The following is an 18623-nucleotide window of genomic DNA, read 5'->3' as shown; positions in this document are numbered from 1 at the left end:
AGCCCTTTCAGTATTCTAGGATTGAAATTATTAATTCCCTTTGATTTTTCTAAGAAAACCTCATTTACTGTTGCTTACATTGCAGTTGTGGTTATTTCTGTTTTACTATCATCATATAAATTATCTGTCTTCCCTTTACCACTATGATAATAGAATTGTCTTTACTGAAAAATTAGGGAAATCACCAAGTTTATCTAGATTATTTTTAATATCCCTCCTCATATAATTGCAGCTGTCTTCCTTTTTATGTCCCTATTACATAGCTGAAGAGTGCTTTGCTTTTTTTTTTCTGTAAAGGCCAGATCAGCTTAGTTTTAGAAAGTCTCACTTTTATCTCCAAACCTCTTGACCTCTGAGCCTTAGTGCTGCTTAAACAACTCGGAAGGAAAGGAGGCAAGGTGGCAAGCCATTATTTGCAGATTCCTAATGGTGTTGCAAAAACACACTTTGTTTAAGGGCTATACCCTACCATTTTTTTCTCTTTTTTTGATGTTGAGAATCCCTGCAGTGTTAGTATTACCAATTCCAAAGAAATTTATAATTTCTTTATATATTTGCAGGAGCAAATTTCTCCTACTAGCCGATTGCCTCAGTTATGAAATTTTGCTGTTTTGGGAAAACATAACAAAACAGAACAAATCATGTAACAACTTTATTTCTTCAAGAAACTTAAAATGAAGTTATCTATCATCATGCTGTTTAAGGTTATTCAGTGTTATCAGTCTTCCATAGTGTCCTCATTCCTTACTGAGAAATTCTAAAAGTTCTAAAATATCCCCATCAAAAACAGAACACTGTGAGACATCCTAATACATTAGCTACTTGATGAAGACTCTTAGACTCCACATGAAAACATCTATGATGGTTACTAATATGTTGTACTTTCCAGGATTCATTCAAGCAGTTTAAATCCCCACAATGGATAACATTTTCATAAGATTTCTGGAATCCCTTCCCTTTTCACAACACTACTCCAGCAGCCCAATGCTAGGCCAGGTAAAACACCTTTGCAGACCTTCTAAAAAATTACTTTTTAAACACATACATCCCACTCCTTCAAGTTATCATATCATTAATACTCAGTAGAATACCAGCATGTCACTAATTTCAGTTCTCTTTTCTTGCTAGCACACAACATACAAGTCCCTACTTCCAATCATGAATTCACATGATTCAAGTCCTGAACAGGTGTTTCCACTTAGTCTCTTTTCTTGCACAGGCTTTTGATGGGTCTGTATCCATGTTTCACCTTTTTCCTTATGGACAACATTCAGCCACAGAACAGATCAAACACCATCCTAGGAGCAGTGTGCCATTGACACTTTTTTAAGGTTAAGAAAACCTTAGAGTTTTTTTTTGCTAACCAAATTCTTGTTAAAAATTCTAGATCCATTGTTCTATCCTGATTTTCCCCATTTTCCTCCTTCTGCACCTATTTTATACAAATAGATATATGTTTGAAGTTTTTCTTCCAGATGTGTCAGTACCAACCTGAGACCAGCTTCTAAGTCAGACAAGAAGAATACATCTTTAGATGTCTCTTTTATCCAGCTGCACAATAGCAGCTGATGCTTCAAAACACATCCCCTAGCCTCCTGAGTTATGTGCTGATCAACAGTGCTCCATCATGCATCCAATCTCTTATCCCACTGGCACATAAAGGACATTTCTGAACATCCTAAAGACACTTTAAGTCAAAGTAGAAATACATCCACCACTGACCTAATGTTCCTTACTTCTACATGTCACTGACCTAATGTTCCTTGCTCCTTCTATGCATGCCATTTGATCAGCAAACTGTCTCCAAAATGAAAATCTCTGGTGGAGTTCTGATGAAAGGCCAGGTTAACCAGGAAGTTAAATAAGAAGACCAGCATTACATTTGCATTCACAGCAATGACCCAAAACCTGTGGCATTACCCTTCCTCCAGGAAGCAGGGATTTTTATAAAGATGGAATCTTTCCTAAATCTATTCAGCCTGTAGTGGAACTTTGGATAAATAATTACTCAGCTATAGCCTCCCTTGTAGGCAAACAGGTTCTGAGAGAAATCCTGGCTATTTTTTTCTTTATCAGCCAGATGAATTGGAGAACACTGTCGAAGTTTGAAGGGCAATTATTTTCTTCGCAAGAACATGGGAAAACATGTCACTCCTCAGTCTCAATTTCAATCTGCCATTTTCCTGGAGAAATACAGTCCTGGACTGCCTCTTTTCACCAAGACAATTACAGGTCTCTCAGTATGATTTCACTATATATCTGTCATAGATAGAAGGCTACCTAAAAAAGGGCTTTCTAGAAGATACAGACTAGAGAACACAAAGGGCAAAGGCATAAAATTAAGCATTGTACTTAACATTTCTTGTTGTTGTTGTAGGTATCCCTTGCTTCCATACAAACCCATGTCCAGGATAGAAGACAAATGGCTATGGTCTAAATGATTATAGCCCTAAACCTTCTTAGGAGTGCTTATTGTCATTCAGTCAAAACAGAAGAAAATTTATGCCAAATCTGTGAGAAACCAGTGTCAATACATTTGACCCACTCCAGAAAAAGCAATGTATGAAAAGAGAAGTCCCAATCTGAGTTCAGATATGACAGTTCTAGTAGTACATGATATGTATGCCATTGATATACTACTGGTTTTACATTTTTCTGTCAACAGGCAAAAGCATTAGAGTGAGAAGGAATTTGTCTCTTTCTCACCCGTTATTTATGACTGTGAGAAAAACAAATCTTGCTCAACCAGTAGCTAACACTCAGTGATGTTGGGGTACTAGAGGGAATGGAAGGGAAAAAAAATAAAACCAACTCTTTGAAAAAGCAAAAGAGGTATAATTTCCAGAAAGCATGTTGTCCTCAGCTGATGGATCCCATGTGTCAGACAGTTCAGGAAAGGTACGTTCAGCCTTTCACCCATGGGATAAATCAAAGGCAACCAATATACTGAAACACTGCCTCAAAATAACAACAAGTTAAAAAAAAAAAAAAAAAGTGACAAGTTTGTGAGATGCTAGTTAAAAATGTTCAGAGAAAATATTCACATGCTTTAAAGCTGGTCTTGGACTACAAATTTGGATTCAGAACACAAGCAAGCAAACTCTGATTTAGCATGTAATTAGGAAATCCTCTCTGAATTATGCAACTTTCATTCACTTCTCCAGAAGATATGAGAATATTGCAACCACTTGCCAACTTTGATTCCAACATGCCATGGGGCAAATGGAGACCCTAAACTGTCATATTCTATTTAAATCATATGTAGGCTAAAGTGAGAGCGATTGCTTGGTATATTAAATTACTACTAGTGTGTTGATAATTCCTCGTGAACAATCTATGATTCTGAATTATTTATTGAGGAGGAAGTGGCTTTTGAAGTGAACATTATTTCTCTCTAAGAGCTTAATGCTTGAATATGATAAAAATACTTGCCAAGAGAAAAAGGAAATTAAAGAAGATACTTCTACGACTGACAGTTCTAAGATTCTACCTTATTTCGTCATGGATTTTTTCTCATTCTGAAGTCTATAGGTGGAAATTATGTTCATGTTAAAAAAAAAAGAAAAACAAAGTGGGACAGCCTGCTGTGTAAGGAAATTGCTTGCAACAAATCCCAGGTACATACACATTCAATGATGGCAATTAATATCTTTCCTAAACTATTCCCATGGCTTTGTGCTTCCTTGCTTTTAGAATCCAGCACTGCTCATAGAAATACAACTGCGAGGGAGCCACAGAGCAACCTTCCTCCGGCATCACAAGTGGTAGATCATTGTAGTGCAGATGAAGGATGCTTAGCAGAGCATGGAGTGACAGCAGGACAGAGAGAAGGACCCAATTCTCCCACTGGTCCTTCAAGTTTGCAAGCAGACTTTTCAAAGCTTTATCCCTTTAAAAGACTTCACAGGTTTTGAGGATGGGGAATTGAAAGCACAGATGAAGCAGTGACAGGCTCCCACATAGTAAGATAAGTCCAGTGTGAGACATTCTCCATTATGGCCAAACTAGATTTTAATTACTCAAACATAGTAGTATCAAAATAAGATGCATTCTTGAGTCACAGTGGCAATATTTATACCCAAAACAATTGCTTGAAATGAGCATAAATCCTGATGTCTTCTCCACATCTATTAAGGTTGCTATTCATGAAGAATTCTCCAAAGAATGATTTATGAAATACCATTAGAATACATATTTCTATGATATTTCTGTCATTTATTTATTTGCAAATAGTTTATATATAGTAAGCATGCATGAAAACAGCTATTAAATTTTCTATGAACAGATTTTAATGTTGAGTTTATTCTTATTTCAAGGTTATTCTTGATTTTCAAGGTGTCAAAGTTAATTTCTTTGATAACCAATCCTTTGTTCCTACTAATTAGAAATATCCAAAACAATTTGCTATTTAAATCATATGTCATTGCTTCTGATCCTTTATTGGATGAGTAATGAAATTAAGTAAGACCCATATGAATTGTGAATATTACTACTGAATATGTAATTATGGTTTTGATTAATATTCTGGCACTCAGGCTTAAAATACACCTTCCATAAGTATTTGGACTCATAAAGCTCAAGCTGAAGAAATCAGTACAAGTCATTAACACAGTCAAACTGAATTCATAAGTGAACTTCAAAAGAATACTTGTAAGGTTTTTCTTATGATGATGGGTATGTACAGTGTCCTTTTAAGTTTGACTCCTATATTAGTGCTAGCTGTCAAATAAAGCTATTGGCCATATTTTCTCCGTAGGTGCTGATATAAAATTAAAAACTAAGAGTATAGGTTTTGCTGAGGTATTGAAAATGTCCTGTGTTAATACATGCTGATTATGTAAATGCCAATTGTTTCAAAGCTCAATGAATCATTTTGTGGATATTTAAAAACCTTTAAGACACAGCATTACATTAAAAATTTGAAATTTTATGGGTTTTTTCATGTAATGCATCTCCATTTCCCACCTATAGAATACATTAGGAAAATTTTTCATGTCGTTACTGAAGTATGCTTAATTATGGTGACAGTCAACATTTTTCAAAATATTCTTTCCATTCAATACTTTTTGCACTTCAAGAAAGCCAGAGTACCTGATACTTAACAAATAGAAAGGTATAAAAATCTAATTTCTGTGGGTTTTTTTGTTTTATAAATCTCCCATTTGTAAAAACAACATAAGAATTAATGATAACAACCTGTTAATATGAATTCTGATGCAGTATGGTATTCCATACACCTGTCCTAATAAAAGACATACCTGTATAAAAATTCTGGTTCTTAGCAGAGAATGAGTTGACTCCCTTGTGACTGCACAGTGTGTAATAAAGATATGGGCAGTGTAAAGAGAGCTAGATTCAAGAAAAAGGACTGAGTCTAGGAAAGGCACCTGCTCCAAAATTCTCCTCTATCTTAAACATGCACTTAAACCACCAGAAGTAGTAGCAACTCCTCATTACTTCTATTTCAGAAGTATCCCCACACCTGCTCATAATATCATCCTCCTGCTTTCCTAGGAAGTTTTTGTAGGAACAGGAGAGCCCTCTTTCAGCTTGCCACCTTTTCAACAAGGGTGAGGCTGGAAGATGTTAATAAGCTCTACTGGAAGACAAGAGGGCACACAAAGATTAAAGACTGCTCTGGGCTGTCTCAGGCAAGTCCCACTTGAAGAACCTTCAATGGCCCAATACAGGGTTTGGTCAGATCAGAATTCTCTCTCTACAGGAGCTATACTTTTTCACCGATGAGTACAAAGCATCCATAAACTCACAAAACAAGCCAGAATTCTGAGTCTACCTGACAGCACATGACTAACAGGTACAAACTGACAAGGGAACAAGCCCATTTCAACTACACTCTTCACAGTTCCTCGGATTTTGTGTTCTGCTTCTCCAAACCAACCATCAGGAGCTTAGCAAGCCTCTTATGAGACAAACTGAGGAATGGATGGGTGACTCTCTATGCTAGTTTTCTCAGAAGCTCACTTGATTTAATCCAGCTATGAAGAGAACACTCCTAATAACTAATTAATTCTCTAACCTAATTGGATTATTAATGGAGTAGCTCTTCCACAGAAGTGACACAAAGAGAGTGAAGACAGGTTATAGAAAAATGTACATGTCCAAAATTTTATTTTTTAGGTACAGAAAAAAAAAATTAATAACATACTTAAGGACTAAACATAGCCCTTAGTTCAGAAAGGTAATTTTCATACAATGTTATCATGAGTTCTTAATTTGCCTGTGTGGTAAAAATTGCTAACAAATGGTTGTTGACTGTAAATGCAATCCCTCCTTTTGACACATGCATTAACACACAATTGTAAAAGTTCAAAGCCGTTATTATTGAGTTCTCTCTGCCACATTAATTATCCTCTGCACTCTATTTGGCTTCACTTGGGTTAATCTCCTACAAGTACCCAATCTTTACTTAACATATCCATTTAATATTCTATGAGCTCTGTTTACACTTATGTTTTTTTCAATAATTCTGCATTTAGCCCAGTTTCCACCGATACTATGCTAATGCTCTATCCTCAGCCTATTTGTCTGCTATCACCCACATATATAATTGTTTCTGAAGCTGAAGTGTCTGGTGCTCGGAAGCTTGAGGTTGAAGGTGATTCTAGCTCCTCCACTTAATTTAGAAGAATTCCTAACCCTTAGGACAGTTTTCCACAGCATATTGAATCCAGCTTAAAAAGCAAATTAACAAATAAGGAAAACAGCTCAAAAGATAAGGGGATAAGCTAACCTGAAGCAACAAAAGTAGTAGGTGAAGGAAATGGAGTGAAGGACAGAACTTTTTTTAAGCTATATAGCATATTCTGGGTGTAATAAGCATAAAGCCCTGTGGAAAGAAATATTTAAAGTATAAAAATCTTACTTTAATAGCTCAATACTGTCCATTATAGAAAGATGCTCATGTTTTCAAAATATTTAACTTAAAACCTGTTTTGACCGACACATTGAAATGATAATTGATTTTGAATTGTTTCTACCTAGTTCATTTTCCATCTGAATATCTCAAAGTATATTACAAAAATAAGTTTTCATAATATCCATAGACTAGATTGCAAATATGTACTAGATAAATAAATAATAACATCTTCAGAAGTATGCTCAGCTTTTGAATACCTAAACTAAGCCTTTAAATATCCTTCTCTTTTAAGAAAAAATAATATAAAAAGCTCCACTCCAGTTCAAGTAAAGGGGAGCTACAGTTCTTAATTTGTGAAACACAGAATAAAGGCAACCAAAAGACAACCAAAATTATACATACTGAAAAGCTGGGCTCCACTTGCTGTGGAGCTTGAGGTGAGTTGGGAAATAAGAAGCTAGGACATGAAGATTGGGTTTTATTTCAGCCACAAAACTTCTGCTTATGTTGATAAAAATCAATTACAAAAATGGTATCAGGAAATCAACTCAGAGCAAGAACCAGGAACTCAAACAAATTTTAAATTGCAGTTTTGAAATTGTTATTTCATTCACTTTTGCAAGAATTGGCAGAGAAAAAGTGTGGAACATCTACAGGGTACATACATTGAAAACAACTTTCTTCTACCTCTTTTTCTAAGTTTGATTACAGATGGCAAAGAAAGGTTGATGAAAAAAAATGAATAAACTAATCCTGCAGCTAATTCAGTTATTCTGGAGCTACTCCTACAAGCTTAAGCAGGCATTTTCATGGAGATCTGTATTATGGTGCTCTTTGTGGTTATACTATACATGAAGTATGAATGTTTGTAAACAGAAATACTGGTAGTGTACTTTTAGGGTAAGAGAAAGAGAGAAGCTTAAAGGGTGGAAAAAGGCAGGAAAAAAATTAAATTGTAAAGAAGAAAGGGAAATCTGTTTTTGATCTCATTACAAGGCCCTATTAGGTCTTCCTTAACATGACCTTTCTCTGTCAGTGTTATGTCACAACTCCAGCAGGAAGGGCAGGAAATGTCCCCATCCAGCCTTGCCTAAGCATCAGCGCAGAAACCAATCAGGGAAACAAGAATTAACACCTCACAGCAGGAAAGCAGTGGACTCAAATCTCCTAAACCCTGACCAAATATTCTAATCACAAGGGACATTTCTCCAGTACTATAAAACAAGGCTGAGTCTGCACTATTTGTTGGGGATATAAGCTTGTCATTGCTCATAAAGCAGATTTAAACTACTCTTGCCAACTGGATCCACTAAGGGATTTTGGTGCCACTGCAGCCCAGCATCTGGTTTTCAATGGGCTCAAATGAGGAGGAGCTCAGGCTGCGTGTGCTGGGGAGGTTCTGAACACAGCTAAAGGCAGGAATACAAGGCCTTTGTCAGCTTTCAAGTTGAACATTATGGTCCATTATGTTTAAGTTCCCCAGGTAACTTCATACAGAATCACAGAATAACAATGTTTGGGCTAGGAAGGGACCTCTGGTGACCATCCAATCCATCCTCTTGGACCATCCAGTCCAAGACATCTGCTAGATCAAGTTCACAGAGCAAGCTGCATAGGATCACCTTCATGATTCATGTTTTGAATATCTGCAGAGAAGGAGATTTCATAAACTTTTTGGGCAGCTTGTTCCACTCCTCTGTCACCCTCATAAGAAAGCTTTCCTCACAAGGCTGTTAGGCCAAATTTTCTAGGTCATCTTTTCAGGTCTATACACCGAAGAACATCTAAATTCTGCTTTCAGAGCAAATTCCTATTATAGATCTATCTCACAGAAATATTTCCATATAAAGTGAGACTATAAAGGTTAGGGTTGAAGAATAATAAGAAAAGACACAACTGCATCCATACCCTTCCTTTAGCTAAAAGCCCACACACATTTATAATGACAAAGCTTATCATTCCACACAAGCCACTATTAAAATGTGAAAATATCAGCATAGTGGCTTTCATTGCTTTCTATGCATGTATAGATCTTGCTACCGATAGCTGATGTCTGGTGCTTGATATTTAAAAGTACTTTCCTTGGTCCTGCAGGAAGTAATCTACTGCTCCTATGTAATATCCATGGGAAACCACCACTCAAAGAAGCTGGCGGGATCCTGGAATAGATCAGATGTTTACATGAAAACTTTGGCAATGCTAACCTTCATTGTTAAGGGCAGAAACCAATCTGATATATAACTGCCTATAGAGATAAGGAAAACTGTCCATCCAACTGTAGGTTAATTCACTTTTTATTTACATTAAAACATCTGCATCTTTCTCTGGCACCATCCTTCGTACATTAGTCTCGTCTAAGTCACACCTTCCAACTTTAGAAGAACAAAAAGTAGATATACCTGTCATATAATTGCTTGCTAGAATTCCTTTGAAAACACCCCATAAAACAGTCTTGCTCCATGTGTTCCAACTCGTGACATCAAATCATTTGTGATTGATAACATTAACCACCCCCACTGATTATCCCTGCCAATCAAAAAGATTTATATGGCTTGCCACACAAGTCTTTTACCATGAACATACTGAGCAACACAGGCTTGTTGTCAAAGGAAAGGTAATGAAAATACTAACAGAAAATAGTAATTAGTTTATCTTTAGGGGAAAAGTACATTATAACCCATTTCAGCCATTCAGGCAGGGAAACAGAATGAGAAGGAGAGTGATAAGAAACCACTTCAGCAACCAGAGCCCACAGGGAGATGATAATTCATGTTATGGTTGTCAGAAAATTCAGGTAAAATCTCTTGGAAAAATATATACCCAAGACCTATTATTTTTTAATTCTAAAATTTATGAAAAGATGTTTTAGAGTACTCTCTTTCCTGTCAGCTTATGCCAGACTGATATCTCCCGTTTTTATTTATCATTGTTCAGGTGACTACTCACTGCAGTCAGAGTTTATCTAGCATTTTCTCTGTGTATCTAATATTTTTAGTGTGAATTTTCCCAGACATAGAACCCTTCTGTTTGCCTGCCTGCTTTTACAGTTTCTCAAGTAGTCACTTAGGAAATTATTCAAATTATTCCTCCTTGGTCAGCGGCTGAAAGGAAACAAACTGGAGTTAGTTACATAGTTAGGAGTATTAACTGATATTCCCATGCCTTTTCAGAGCCTTCTTCCTTTTCTACATGCTCCCTCATGTAGCCTCTTTTCATTTTAAAAATGAAGTAAATCAAAGCGGTTTTTTTTATAGCCTGTTTGCCCCTTCCACGCCTATATCCACTCAACATAGTGCATACAACTGACAGCTGTACTAAAATTGACAAAAAAGGTATCACTTTGTAAATCTACTTTAGCAAACAAAAAATTCTTCTTGAAGTGCAAGTAAAAGAGTTATTGATTTTGTCTGTGCCTGACAAATTCCTCCCAAACAACCTGTTTACTGAAAATGTAAGTCGCTGTTGTGATTTATCTGCTATACATTAAAAGCTACTTAATTGGAACAGAGAGACAGAAGAACAAGGTAACACCAAGTGACAGAGGAATTGATTTAATTTTAGTTTTATTAGAACTTTTGTATCTTTGTGGCCAAGTCAGTTCTTATGGACAAATATTAATGACTAAGCCAGTTGACAAGGAGAATACTCTTCTGAACAAGTTAAAGTGTGATGTAAATAACCTAAAGAATGAAGGAGGATAACTGAGGCTACAGATTATGCTGTGGTGTTACATGTTCTTGCTTTCCCACAAGAGATGTGGACATACAAACTTACCTTTCAGAAATAAATGTAAGTAACAGAAATTTTAACAATAAAAAAACAAAACCAAAAGAAAAAAAAAAACTCATCTGGTTGCAAGAACCTTCTGCAAGGTTATAACATTTAGAAACAACTTATGATGTAATGCATTTCTTTGAATTCATGGAATGTACATATAGTCATTTGTTCACAGCACCAGAGGACTCTAAAATAATATCTATATATGGTGACATCAAATCCTCTGAAATACAAACCCCTGTAATCTTACCAATTTTCCACTCTTGGAAAAAGGCAAATATAAATTCTTCCCATAGATAAGTTTCTAGAAAGCATTCTGTGTATAAAATATTAGTTTTCCTGCTAAGCCAGTTGTGTGATCAGAAATCAGTGCTTAAGCAGTCTTTTGAAAATCTGAAAACTTATGTAACTGATAAATATTCTCTACAGAGAGAACACTTGTTAATTATTAAAGTACAGTATCTTTCTTCAAAAGTACATCAGCATCTTTTACACATAGCTAAGGTTATTAGAATAAACTGAATACCTAATCTGATTTGTATGCAGACTTGTAAGAGATTTTTTAGAACATAGTAAAGCTTCACTCCTGTGTTTCAAAAAAAAAGAAGAAAGCCACAGATTTTATCTGCATACCACTGTCTTCAGAAAAGAGAAGAAAAAAAATAAAGAAAGAAAAAGGGAATGAAAAGAGTAAAAATTTTTGAATATTTATTCTGATTAATATATTACCAAAAGTTTAAATGTGGTCAGCCCACTTTATTTCCTGTTTCTGACAGGCCATAACCTTTCCTGAGACCTAAAGACACAGCAAGCAAAATAGTTAGTCAGTAGGATCTTAACTCAAGCACTGCAGTATCTCAATAAAAGAAATATGGCATTGCTGAGTGGCAGCATTTCACTACACTAAGAGACAGATGGGGAGGATATGCAATAATCTTGTCTAGGAAATGGTTATGATTCATAAATTTGGACTCCATGTGACAAATTATCTGACAGATTTCAAAACAGTGAGAAAACCTGGTGTCAGATTGAGATATTATCACATCGTAGTGTGAAGTCCAGTGGCAGCTGGAATTATTGACCACATAACTACACCAAACTCCTACATTGCTACTGAACAAAAGAGTCAAAAACTACTATGTAGACCAAAAGTGCAAAAAGAAATTAACCTATTTAAGTTTGAAGTTGAGCTAAGACTGATGATGTTTTTCTTAATTTGAACTTCCTCGCTCGCCCTTCCGGTTTATAGTGTCAGTCTTGCTCAATGGTGAGCACCTGAAGAAGTCATCAGGATTTCTCACATGCAGAGCAGACACCCTTTTCCCTTTTTTTTTTTTTTTTAATTCTAAAAGTGGCAAGTTATTACAGAAGTGAAGCTTATGAGCATAAGCAATGACATTTCTTTAGCAAACAATCCAGACCTGTGAAAAATGTTTCCACAGGGCACCAGAGAAATTTCAACTCACCCTGGTCTCAGAATCCAACATCACCTTTACAACCTTGCTCCAGCTCCTTTTTTTTTTTTTTTTTTTTCTGAATAAGAACCAGGAAGAATGAGGAAAATAACAGCTTCTTTGTACTACACATTAGCAGATATAGACAATCCATAGCATCATTTATCAGGGAATGGGATCCACTTAGGAAAAGACACCTGTCCTGGACAATGCCACCAGGAAGGATAAATAAGTAACTTGGTGTGTTCTCCTCCTTCTCTAGGTGGTTTCCCATAGAGCTAGGAAGTCTCAGTCAAACCCCCTTACTCTGTTGTGAGGGATATACTTAATTAGCTCATTATTGCTTCAGCTATCCAGAAATAATTTTAAAGGGTAATTTCCAGTCCTTTTCTTTCTAATGATTCACCCTTCCTCTAGCCTTGTTAGCTACAGAAACTTGACAGTTGTCTTTCAGGCACTATGACTGCAGCCTGTCAGACAAAATGACAGACACTGTGGGAACTCCCAAGCACCAAGGCAGCCTGCTCACACCACCCTGCTGCAAGGCACAGGAGATGTCTCAGGGAGCCACTTCTTTCTATCCAGGCACCAGTAAGTCTTCCAGTCTCCTCCTGTTGTTCACTCAACTTCCCACCCCACACTCCTCCCAGGGCTTACTCACAGGGTCCCTGTACCCAGCTTCAGAAGCATGGCTATCTGAATCCTGCCAGACCAAAGGGACCTCAGCCAGAATTTTTTTTAAGGAAAGGAACCAGCTCCACAGATGCCAGATGAATGCTCTGATGTTTTACATCTGGTCACAAGGTTCTGCTATCCAGTGCAAAATCTGAAAGTCATGGCAAAGCCTGTGAAGTTTAGGGAACCAAAGGGATGCTCAAGGGCAGTGGTTACACACTCTCAGGCCAGGCTCAAAGGGCAACAGTTCATCTGAATCCTATTGGCTTATATACCACTACAGAGGTCCTTACAGACTCTAAAAGCACCCACTTTCATTTTTTCCTTTCTGTGGGATAGAAACACTCTGTGTATTTCATCCTCCTTGTGCAAACCATCCTGTGTATTGCCTACCCCCCAGAGTCTACTAATAAGAGAGGTCTCTCTCAGCACCTCCCTGGGAGAAGAGGGCTCCAAGTGTGGTTTCTATGGCCAAATATTGGTAAAAAGCAGAACACCCCAGAAGCAAGGATAAGGAAACATATGTGTATCTATCTCAAGGCAGAATGTCATCAGTGATCATATATTACCATGAAATCATCTGCCAACAAATGCATAGTTCCTGCACTCTGCTGTGGCAAGCAGATCCTCAGAGATTTCACTGGAATTTTAAAAGGTGGACACTGCTATCAGGAAGTCCATGAACAGCCAAACCACGGGGGGGGGGGGGGGGGGGGGGGGGAATATATAGATATTTTTCAAAAAGAAACTATTTGATATTCCAATTTTTTGGGGGAGAAGTCAGACCAATTTCAATAGAAAAAAATTATAATTTTATTCAGACCTAATTGGCAGCTTAGCTGCTCCTGCAGCTCCTCTTTTTCACACTCAAGGAATAAAAACCGTTTCAGTAATTTTTGATTGCTTACTTCTAGAATTGTTCCATATCACATTAAAGACCTCATTCATTTCCCATTAGCACATTTTAGTTAAAATAAACACATAATAATTTTAAATGATCTGGCTTTCAGTATGTTTGTAAACAAAAAATTAATCTCAGGGGAAAAGCTTTGAAATTGTTAAAAGTAATTCTGACAGAATTAATCACTAAACCCACATTTTTACAATTTTTTTATTTAATTCAAGTATAGTAAGAGCACTGAGATTGTCAGTTGTACTGCTCTTTCCTTAGGATGGCTTCCTTAAACAAGCAGTTGACACCATTGCCCCCCAGACCTTTGGCAATGAGACAAACAAAGGAAAATTGAAGACCTCAGGATTCAATTAATTTTAAGAGAAGACAAAATACAACAAATACCACATGAAAACAAAATGGTCACCAATTTCAGTAGCTTGAGAATCAGGCACAAGCAAACTTTATCCTCATTCCATGATAAAGGACAGACTGTCATTTTTACTTGTGGGAGATTCATTGCAACAAGTAACAGAAAATTTAAATGTAGTTGCAGGAGAGCTTTAACCAGGGGCAAAATAAAAAAAAAAAAGAAGGAAAAATCTGAAAGCTAAGAAGAAACATAATGAGAGGCACTGAACAAAGGGTGACAGGTTTTGTCACCTGTTGGGATGGTGACCCCAGCACATGTGCACTTGTGGGGCTCACACAGGCAGCTTAGCACGGTCAGTTCAGTTGTGTCAAAGAAGGAGTTAAATCTGCAAACACAGGCAACTGGAAAACACTTTAGATCACCTTTCAGCCTAAATAGCTTGAGCTATTTTCTCAAGGCAGTGCCAATGTTACACAGTGGAGTAAAAGTTCTGGACTATAAAGTGTCCGATTAGAGATGCTGTTTCCAGAAAATTTCTACAGATCATGTTAGTTCTGACACCATGCTTATGTACAGAGTGACCTCTTCTCTTTGGGACTAATTATTAACTGTAGCTGTCTCCAAAGGCTCTCCCTAATCAAGAATATATGTAGGGAATTAAAATAGAGCCACTTTAATTAATTATGAAGTGTTGATATGAAGCATTCCATACTGCTGACCATATAATTTTTAAGTTTGTTGGAAACTGTAAATAAATACTACAAAGTTACTGACAGATAGGCAATTTGATGGCTCTGTTTCACCGAAAAAAAATAAAAGAAGTGTAACAGGTTAACCATAAATAATGTCCTAACATGCCTCATCAGTTTAATATTCCGGTAGTCTTACACTGCTGCACATAAAACATGAAGAAAAGCTACATATAATCAAAAGAGACTCATCTAACTTTAAATATAGAAGACTAGGTGCTTTTGCAAGGAGGAAATCTTATGTTAAAAGACACTGTACTTCATCAAAAAGCAAGCAGCCAGAGAGCTCTAAACCCCAGACGCCTCATCTGACAGAAGTGCTGTACAGTATTGGGTCCCACCCTGCTCCACCCACAGCCCTCCCTGCTCTTTGTGTTCTCCAATACAGAGTCGTGACACCAGACCTTGTAAAACTCTCTTCTCTCAGCATGATCCACACTGTTTGACTTCTATATGTATGAATAACAACATGAATTTCTAAGTACAATTTAAGCCACTGTACTTATTTTCCTATCTCTGTAGGGTAAGGACTAAAAACAAAAACACATCACATTCAGAAAGTCCTTAACTTGTGCTAAACAAGGTAGAGGGTAGAATATAAAGGAGCATACAAGCACTCAAGATTTGAAACAAAGCATCATTTTTTGTTCAAAATTCTTCTTCCCTTTCTAGTCATGTCAATGTTAATATGAACACACCTGTAACTTTTAGTTAGTTTCACAAGTTTAGAAAATTGAATTTGTTACAATGAACCAAACACTCTGGAAAGCGAAAGGTACTTAGTTGTGGCATTCCAAGATCTTTGGTCAATTATCTAGCAGCACTTGGACTCCTTGATGCTTAAGGGCCACATTCAGAACTGAGCTGGATAAGGTGCTGATGGAGCAAAAAAGACTCTGCCCAAAAGGATGAGACAGATATTAAAAGTACCAGCATTAGAAGTTCACAGTAACAATAAATCTAACTCCCTAATGAGGTAGTTGTGAAAAGTCCCAAGTGTTTCCAAAACAAAAGGATGACATAATTTCTTTCCATCCATCAGACAAGAAACACAGAAGGCATTTTCCACTGTTGCTTTAGTGCACTTGCCCTACTGCATGACCTTCTTCAACAGAGCATCTATCTTCCGAAATTTTATGTGAAAGTTTTACTTCTTTATACAGTATGCCTTCTGAACTCTGCACTTTTCAGGCAGCATTAAATGTATTTGCAGGGCATTCAGCCTCCATATGAATCTTTCCCAGAAATTGCTAAAACTGAAGGCAAACTTTACTTTTGAAAACTATGATGTCATCTCCTTTTCCAGCAACTGCCTTTCCCAACCCACTTCAGCACATCCTTTCCATAATACAGAGTATGTCACTTGCAGATGGTTTTGAGAACTGCCACTCAAAAGTTTGATTTAGAAGACGTTCCTTTAACACATCACGTGTATAGAAAATGGATATGCATAGCAAGGAGATGACTTCGCAGCATTTGTACACATAAATCTCAAAACACGGCATCAGGGCGTGACGGGAAAGTAACTTCACTGACAGTGAAGTTCCCCGCTGGCGGCAACGGTGTGCTGGCCGCATGTGAGGAGACCAGGAGATGTGCATTACCAGGGTATGCCCGCTTTTCCCCACCGGTTCCCTTATTTTACCGAGCCTCCGGCTTAGGTTTCCCAGGTGGTTCTGGGCACCTGGCACTGCGCGGGCTGGAGGCAGCCGGGCGCTTCCCGGGGCGGTCACCTGTGCAGCACAGGACGCTGCGGGACCCGGCGGGACTCCCCGCGGCACCCCGCGCCCGGTCAGCCCTGCGGCAGCCCGGTCACCCCTACGGCCCGGCGGGCCGGGGCGCGCTGTCCCGACGAGGCACCCCGAGGTGGGGCAGGCGGCCGCTCGCCGGGCGCAGTCCCGCCCGCGGCCGGGTGTGCTCCCCCGTGGCCAGGGGCTCATGCCCCGACCCCCGCACCGCCCTCACCCAGCTCCTCACCTCCAGACCTGCCCCAGCTGCAGGATGTGGACGAGCGACTGCAGGAGCCAGATGCAGAAGGCGCAGGACGCGGACCGGCCGCCGCCAGCGCGGGGACCGGCGGCGCCGCTGCCGGCGGCGTTGCTGCTGCTGTTGCTGCTGTTGGTGGCGTTGCCCTTGCTGGCGGTGGACGCCTGTCTCTGCGGCGTGCTGGGGCGAGCGGCGTCGATGTCCGCGGCCGCGGAGCCGCTGCTCACCAGCAGCTTGCTCTCGGCGGCGGGGCACTGCCCGGCGGCGGCGGCGGCGCTGTCCTCGGTGCTGAAGTCGTGCGCGAACCAGCGGAAGCTGAAGACCTGCACGGAGAGGGAGCCCAGCAGCACGAAGAACAGGGTGAGCCCGAACCACCAGCGCTGGCCCCGCAGGTAGTAGTCGACCGCCAGCCAGATGTCGGTGCCCACGTCCGCGAAGTACACGGCCAGGGCGGCCAGGATCCAGAGGCAGTCCCACAGCGAGTAGCGCCGCTGCTCCCTGCCCAGCCGCAGGCACAAGGAGGACGAGCCCCCGCCCGAGCCCCGGGAGCCCCCGCCACCGCCCCCTCCGCCGTCTCCTCCTCTACTACCGCTGCAGCAGCAGCAGCAGCACCGGGAGCCGCCGCCCGAGCCGTCCCCGCCGCCGCCGCTGCAGCACCCGCCCCCGGGCGCTTCATCGTCGTCGCTGCCGCCGCCCGGCCCGGCGCCCGCGGGCAGCCCCGGGGCCAGCGCCTGCACGGAGCCCGAGTGCTCGGAGTTCTGCAGCGGCGTGAACGCCACCTCGCCGCCCTTCTTCATCTTCCGCCGCCCGTCCGACTTCGCGGCCATGATGCTTCTCTCAGCCCCGCTGGAGAGCGAGCGGGAGCAGCGAGGGCTCCTTTATCCCGCGCCTCCTCCTGCTCCTCCTCCTCCGCCTCCTGACTCCTGCCTCCCGCCCTGCGCCGCCGCGGACCCGCCGGTCGCCGCGCTCCCTGTCCCCGCTCCGCGCCGGGCTGCGCGCCCGCGGGCGGCTCCTCCGCGGCGGCCGCGTCCGCAGCGCCGCCTGTCTGCGGGGAGCCGCGCTCAGACCGCCCGCCCCGCCGCCGCCTCCGCGGGGGCCGGCGGTGCCGGGGCCGCCGCCGCCGCGCTCCGCTCGAGCCGGGAGCAGGCAGGGCTGCGCTGCCCGGAGCAGCGCATCCCGCACCCGCCTCCCCGCCCGCCTCCGCCCGCACCCGCCGCCGCCACCACCCAGCTGACTGACGCCGGGAAAGAGGATGACCTCATCCCTCTTCCCTCGCTGCCACCGCCCCCCGCCCGGCACCGGCACCGGCACTGGCGCAGGGGCGGGGAAGGGGGCGCTCGGCGGCCGGGAGGGGAGGGCGCGGCGCTGCCCCGAGGGTGCGGAGCACAGCCCTGCGGCGGCGGGGGGAGCCGGTGTCTCTGCTGCCCGGCCCGGGGAGGTGGGCACGGCGGCGGCGAGCGAGCGGGTCGGCGGGGAGAGGTGGGGTGTGGCCGGCTCGCCCCGGGGCCGGGGCTGCGGGAGCAGGGGGTCGCGGCGCTGCCGCCGCCTCCGCTCCCGATCTCCGGTGTCCTCCAAATAGTTTGGGTTGCGTCTGCCCCGCCGGCGAGGGGGTGGAGTGGCGGAACGCGTGTGAGTGCGGACGGGGAGGCTAGGAGGGCGGGGATCCCCCCGGGCTTCTCCCTGCGAGCGGGCATTCTCGGCCCGGGGGGAGCCGCCGCTGCTGCCGCCCCAGCGCGGTGACTGGGGGCAGCTAGGGGCGGCGATGCCCCGCCGGGCCGCCCGACGCGCGCAGCGGGACCAGTCCGCACCGCGGAGCCGCGCCGAGCGCCCGGCACGGCGA

The 18623-nt window shown here is 41.8% G+C and overlaps 1 protein-coding gene across 2 annotated transcripts in view; it reads right to left on the bottom strand.

The window, feature by feature from the left end:
• The window catches only part of XKR4 (XK related 4), a 221281-nt gene extending 203530 nt beyond the window's left edge, over positions 1-17751 (bottom strand). For both annotated transcript variants that reach the window (XR_012054144.1, XM_002196888.6), the window contains exon 1: positions 16775-17751. Coding sequence is in view for 1 of the 2 variants with exons in the window: in XM_002196888.6 (XP_002196924.3) it covers positions 16775-17610 (836 nt within the window). In the remaining variant the exon portion in view is untranslated. The remainder of the gene's footprint in view (positions 1-16774) is intronic.
• Positions 17752-18623: the final 872 nt, after the last annotated feature.

Source organism: Taeniopygia guttata, chromosome 2, assembly GCF_048771995.1.
Source record: "Taeniopygia guttata chromosome 2, bTaeGut7.mat, whole genome shotgun sequence".
NCBI classification, from domain to species: domain Eukaryota; kingdom Metazoa; phylum Chordata; class Aves; order Passeriformes; family Estrildidae; genus Taeniopygia; species Taeniopygia guttata.
This window is presented reverse-complemented; position numbering and strand designations above follow the sequence as displayed.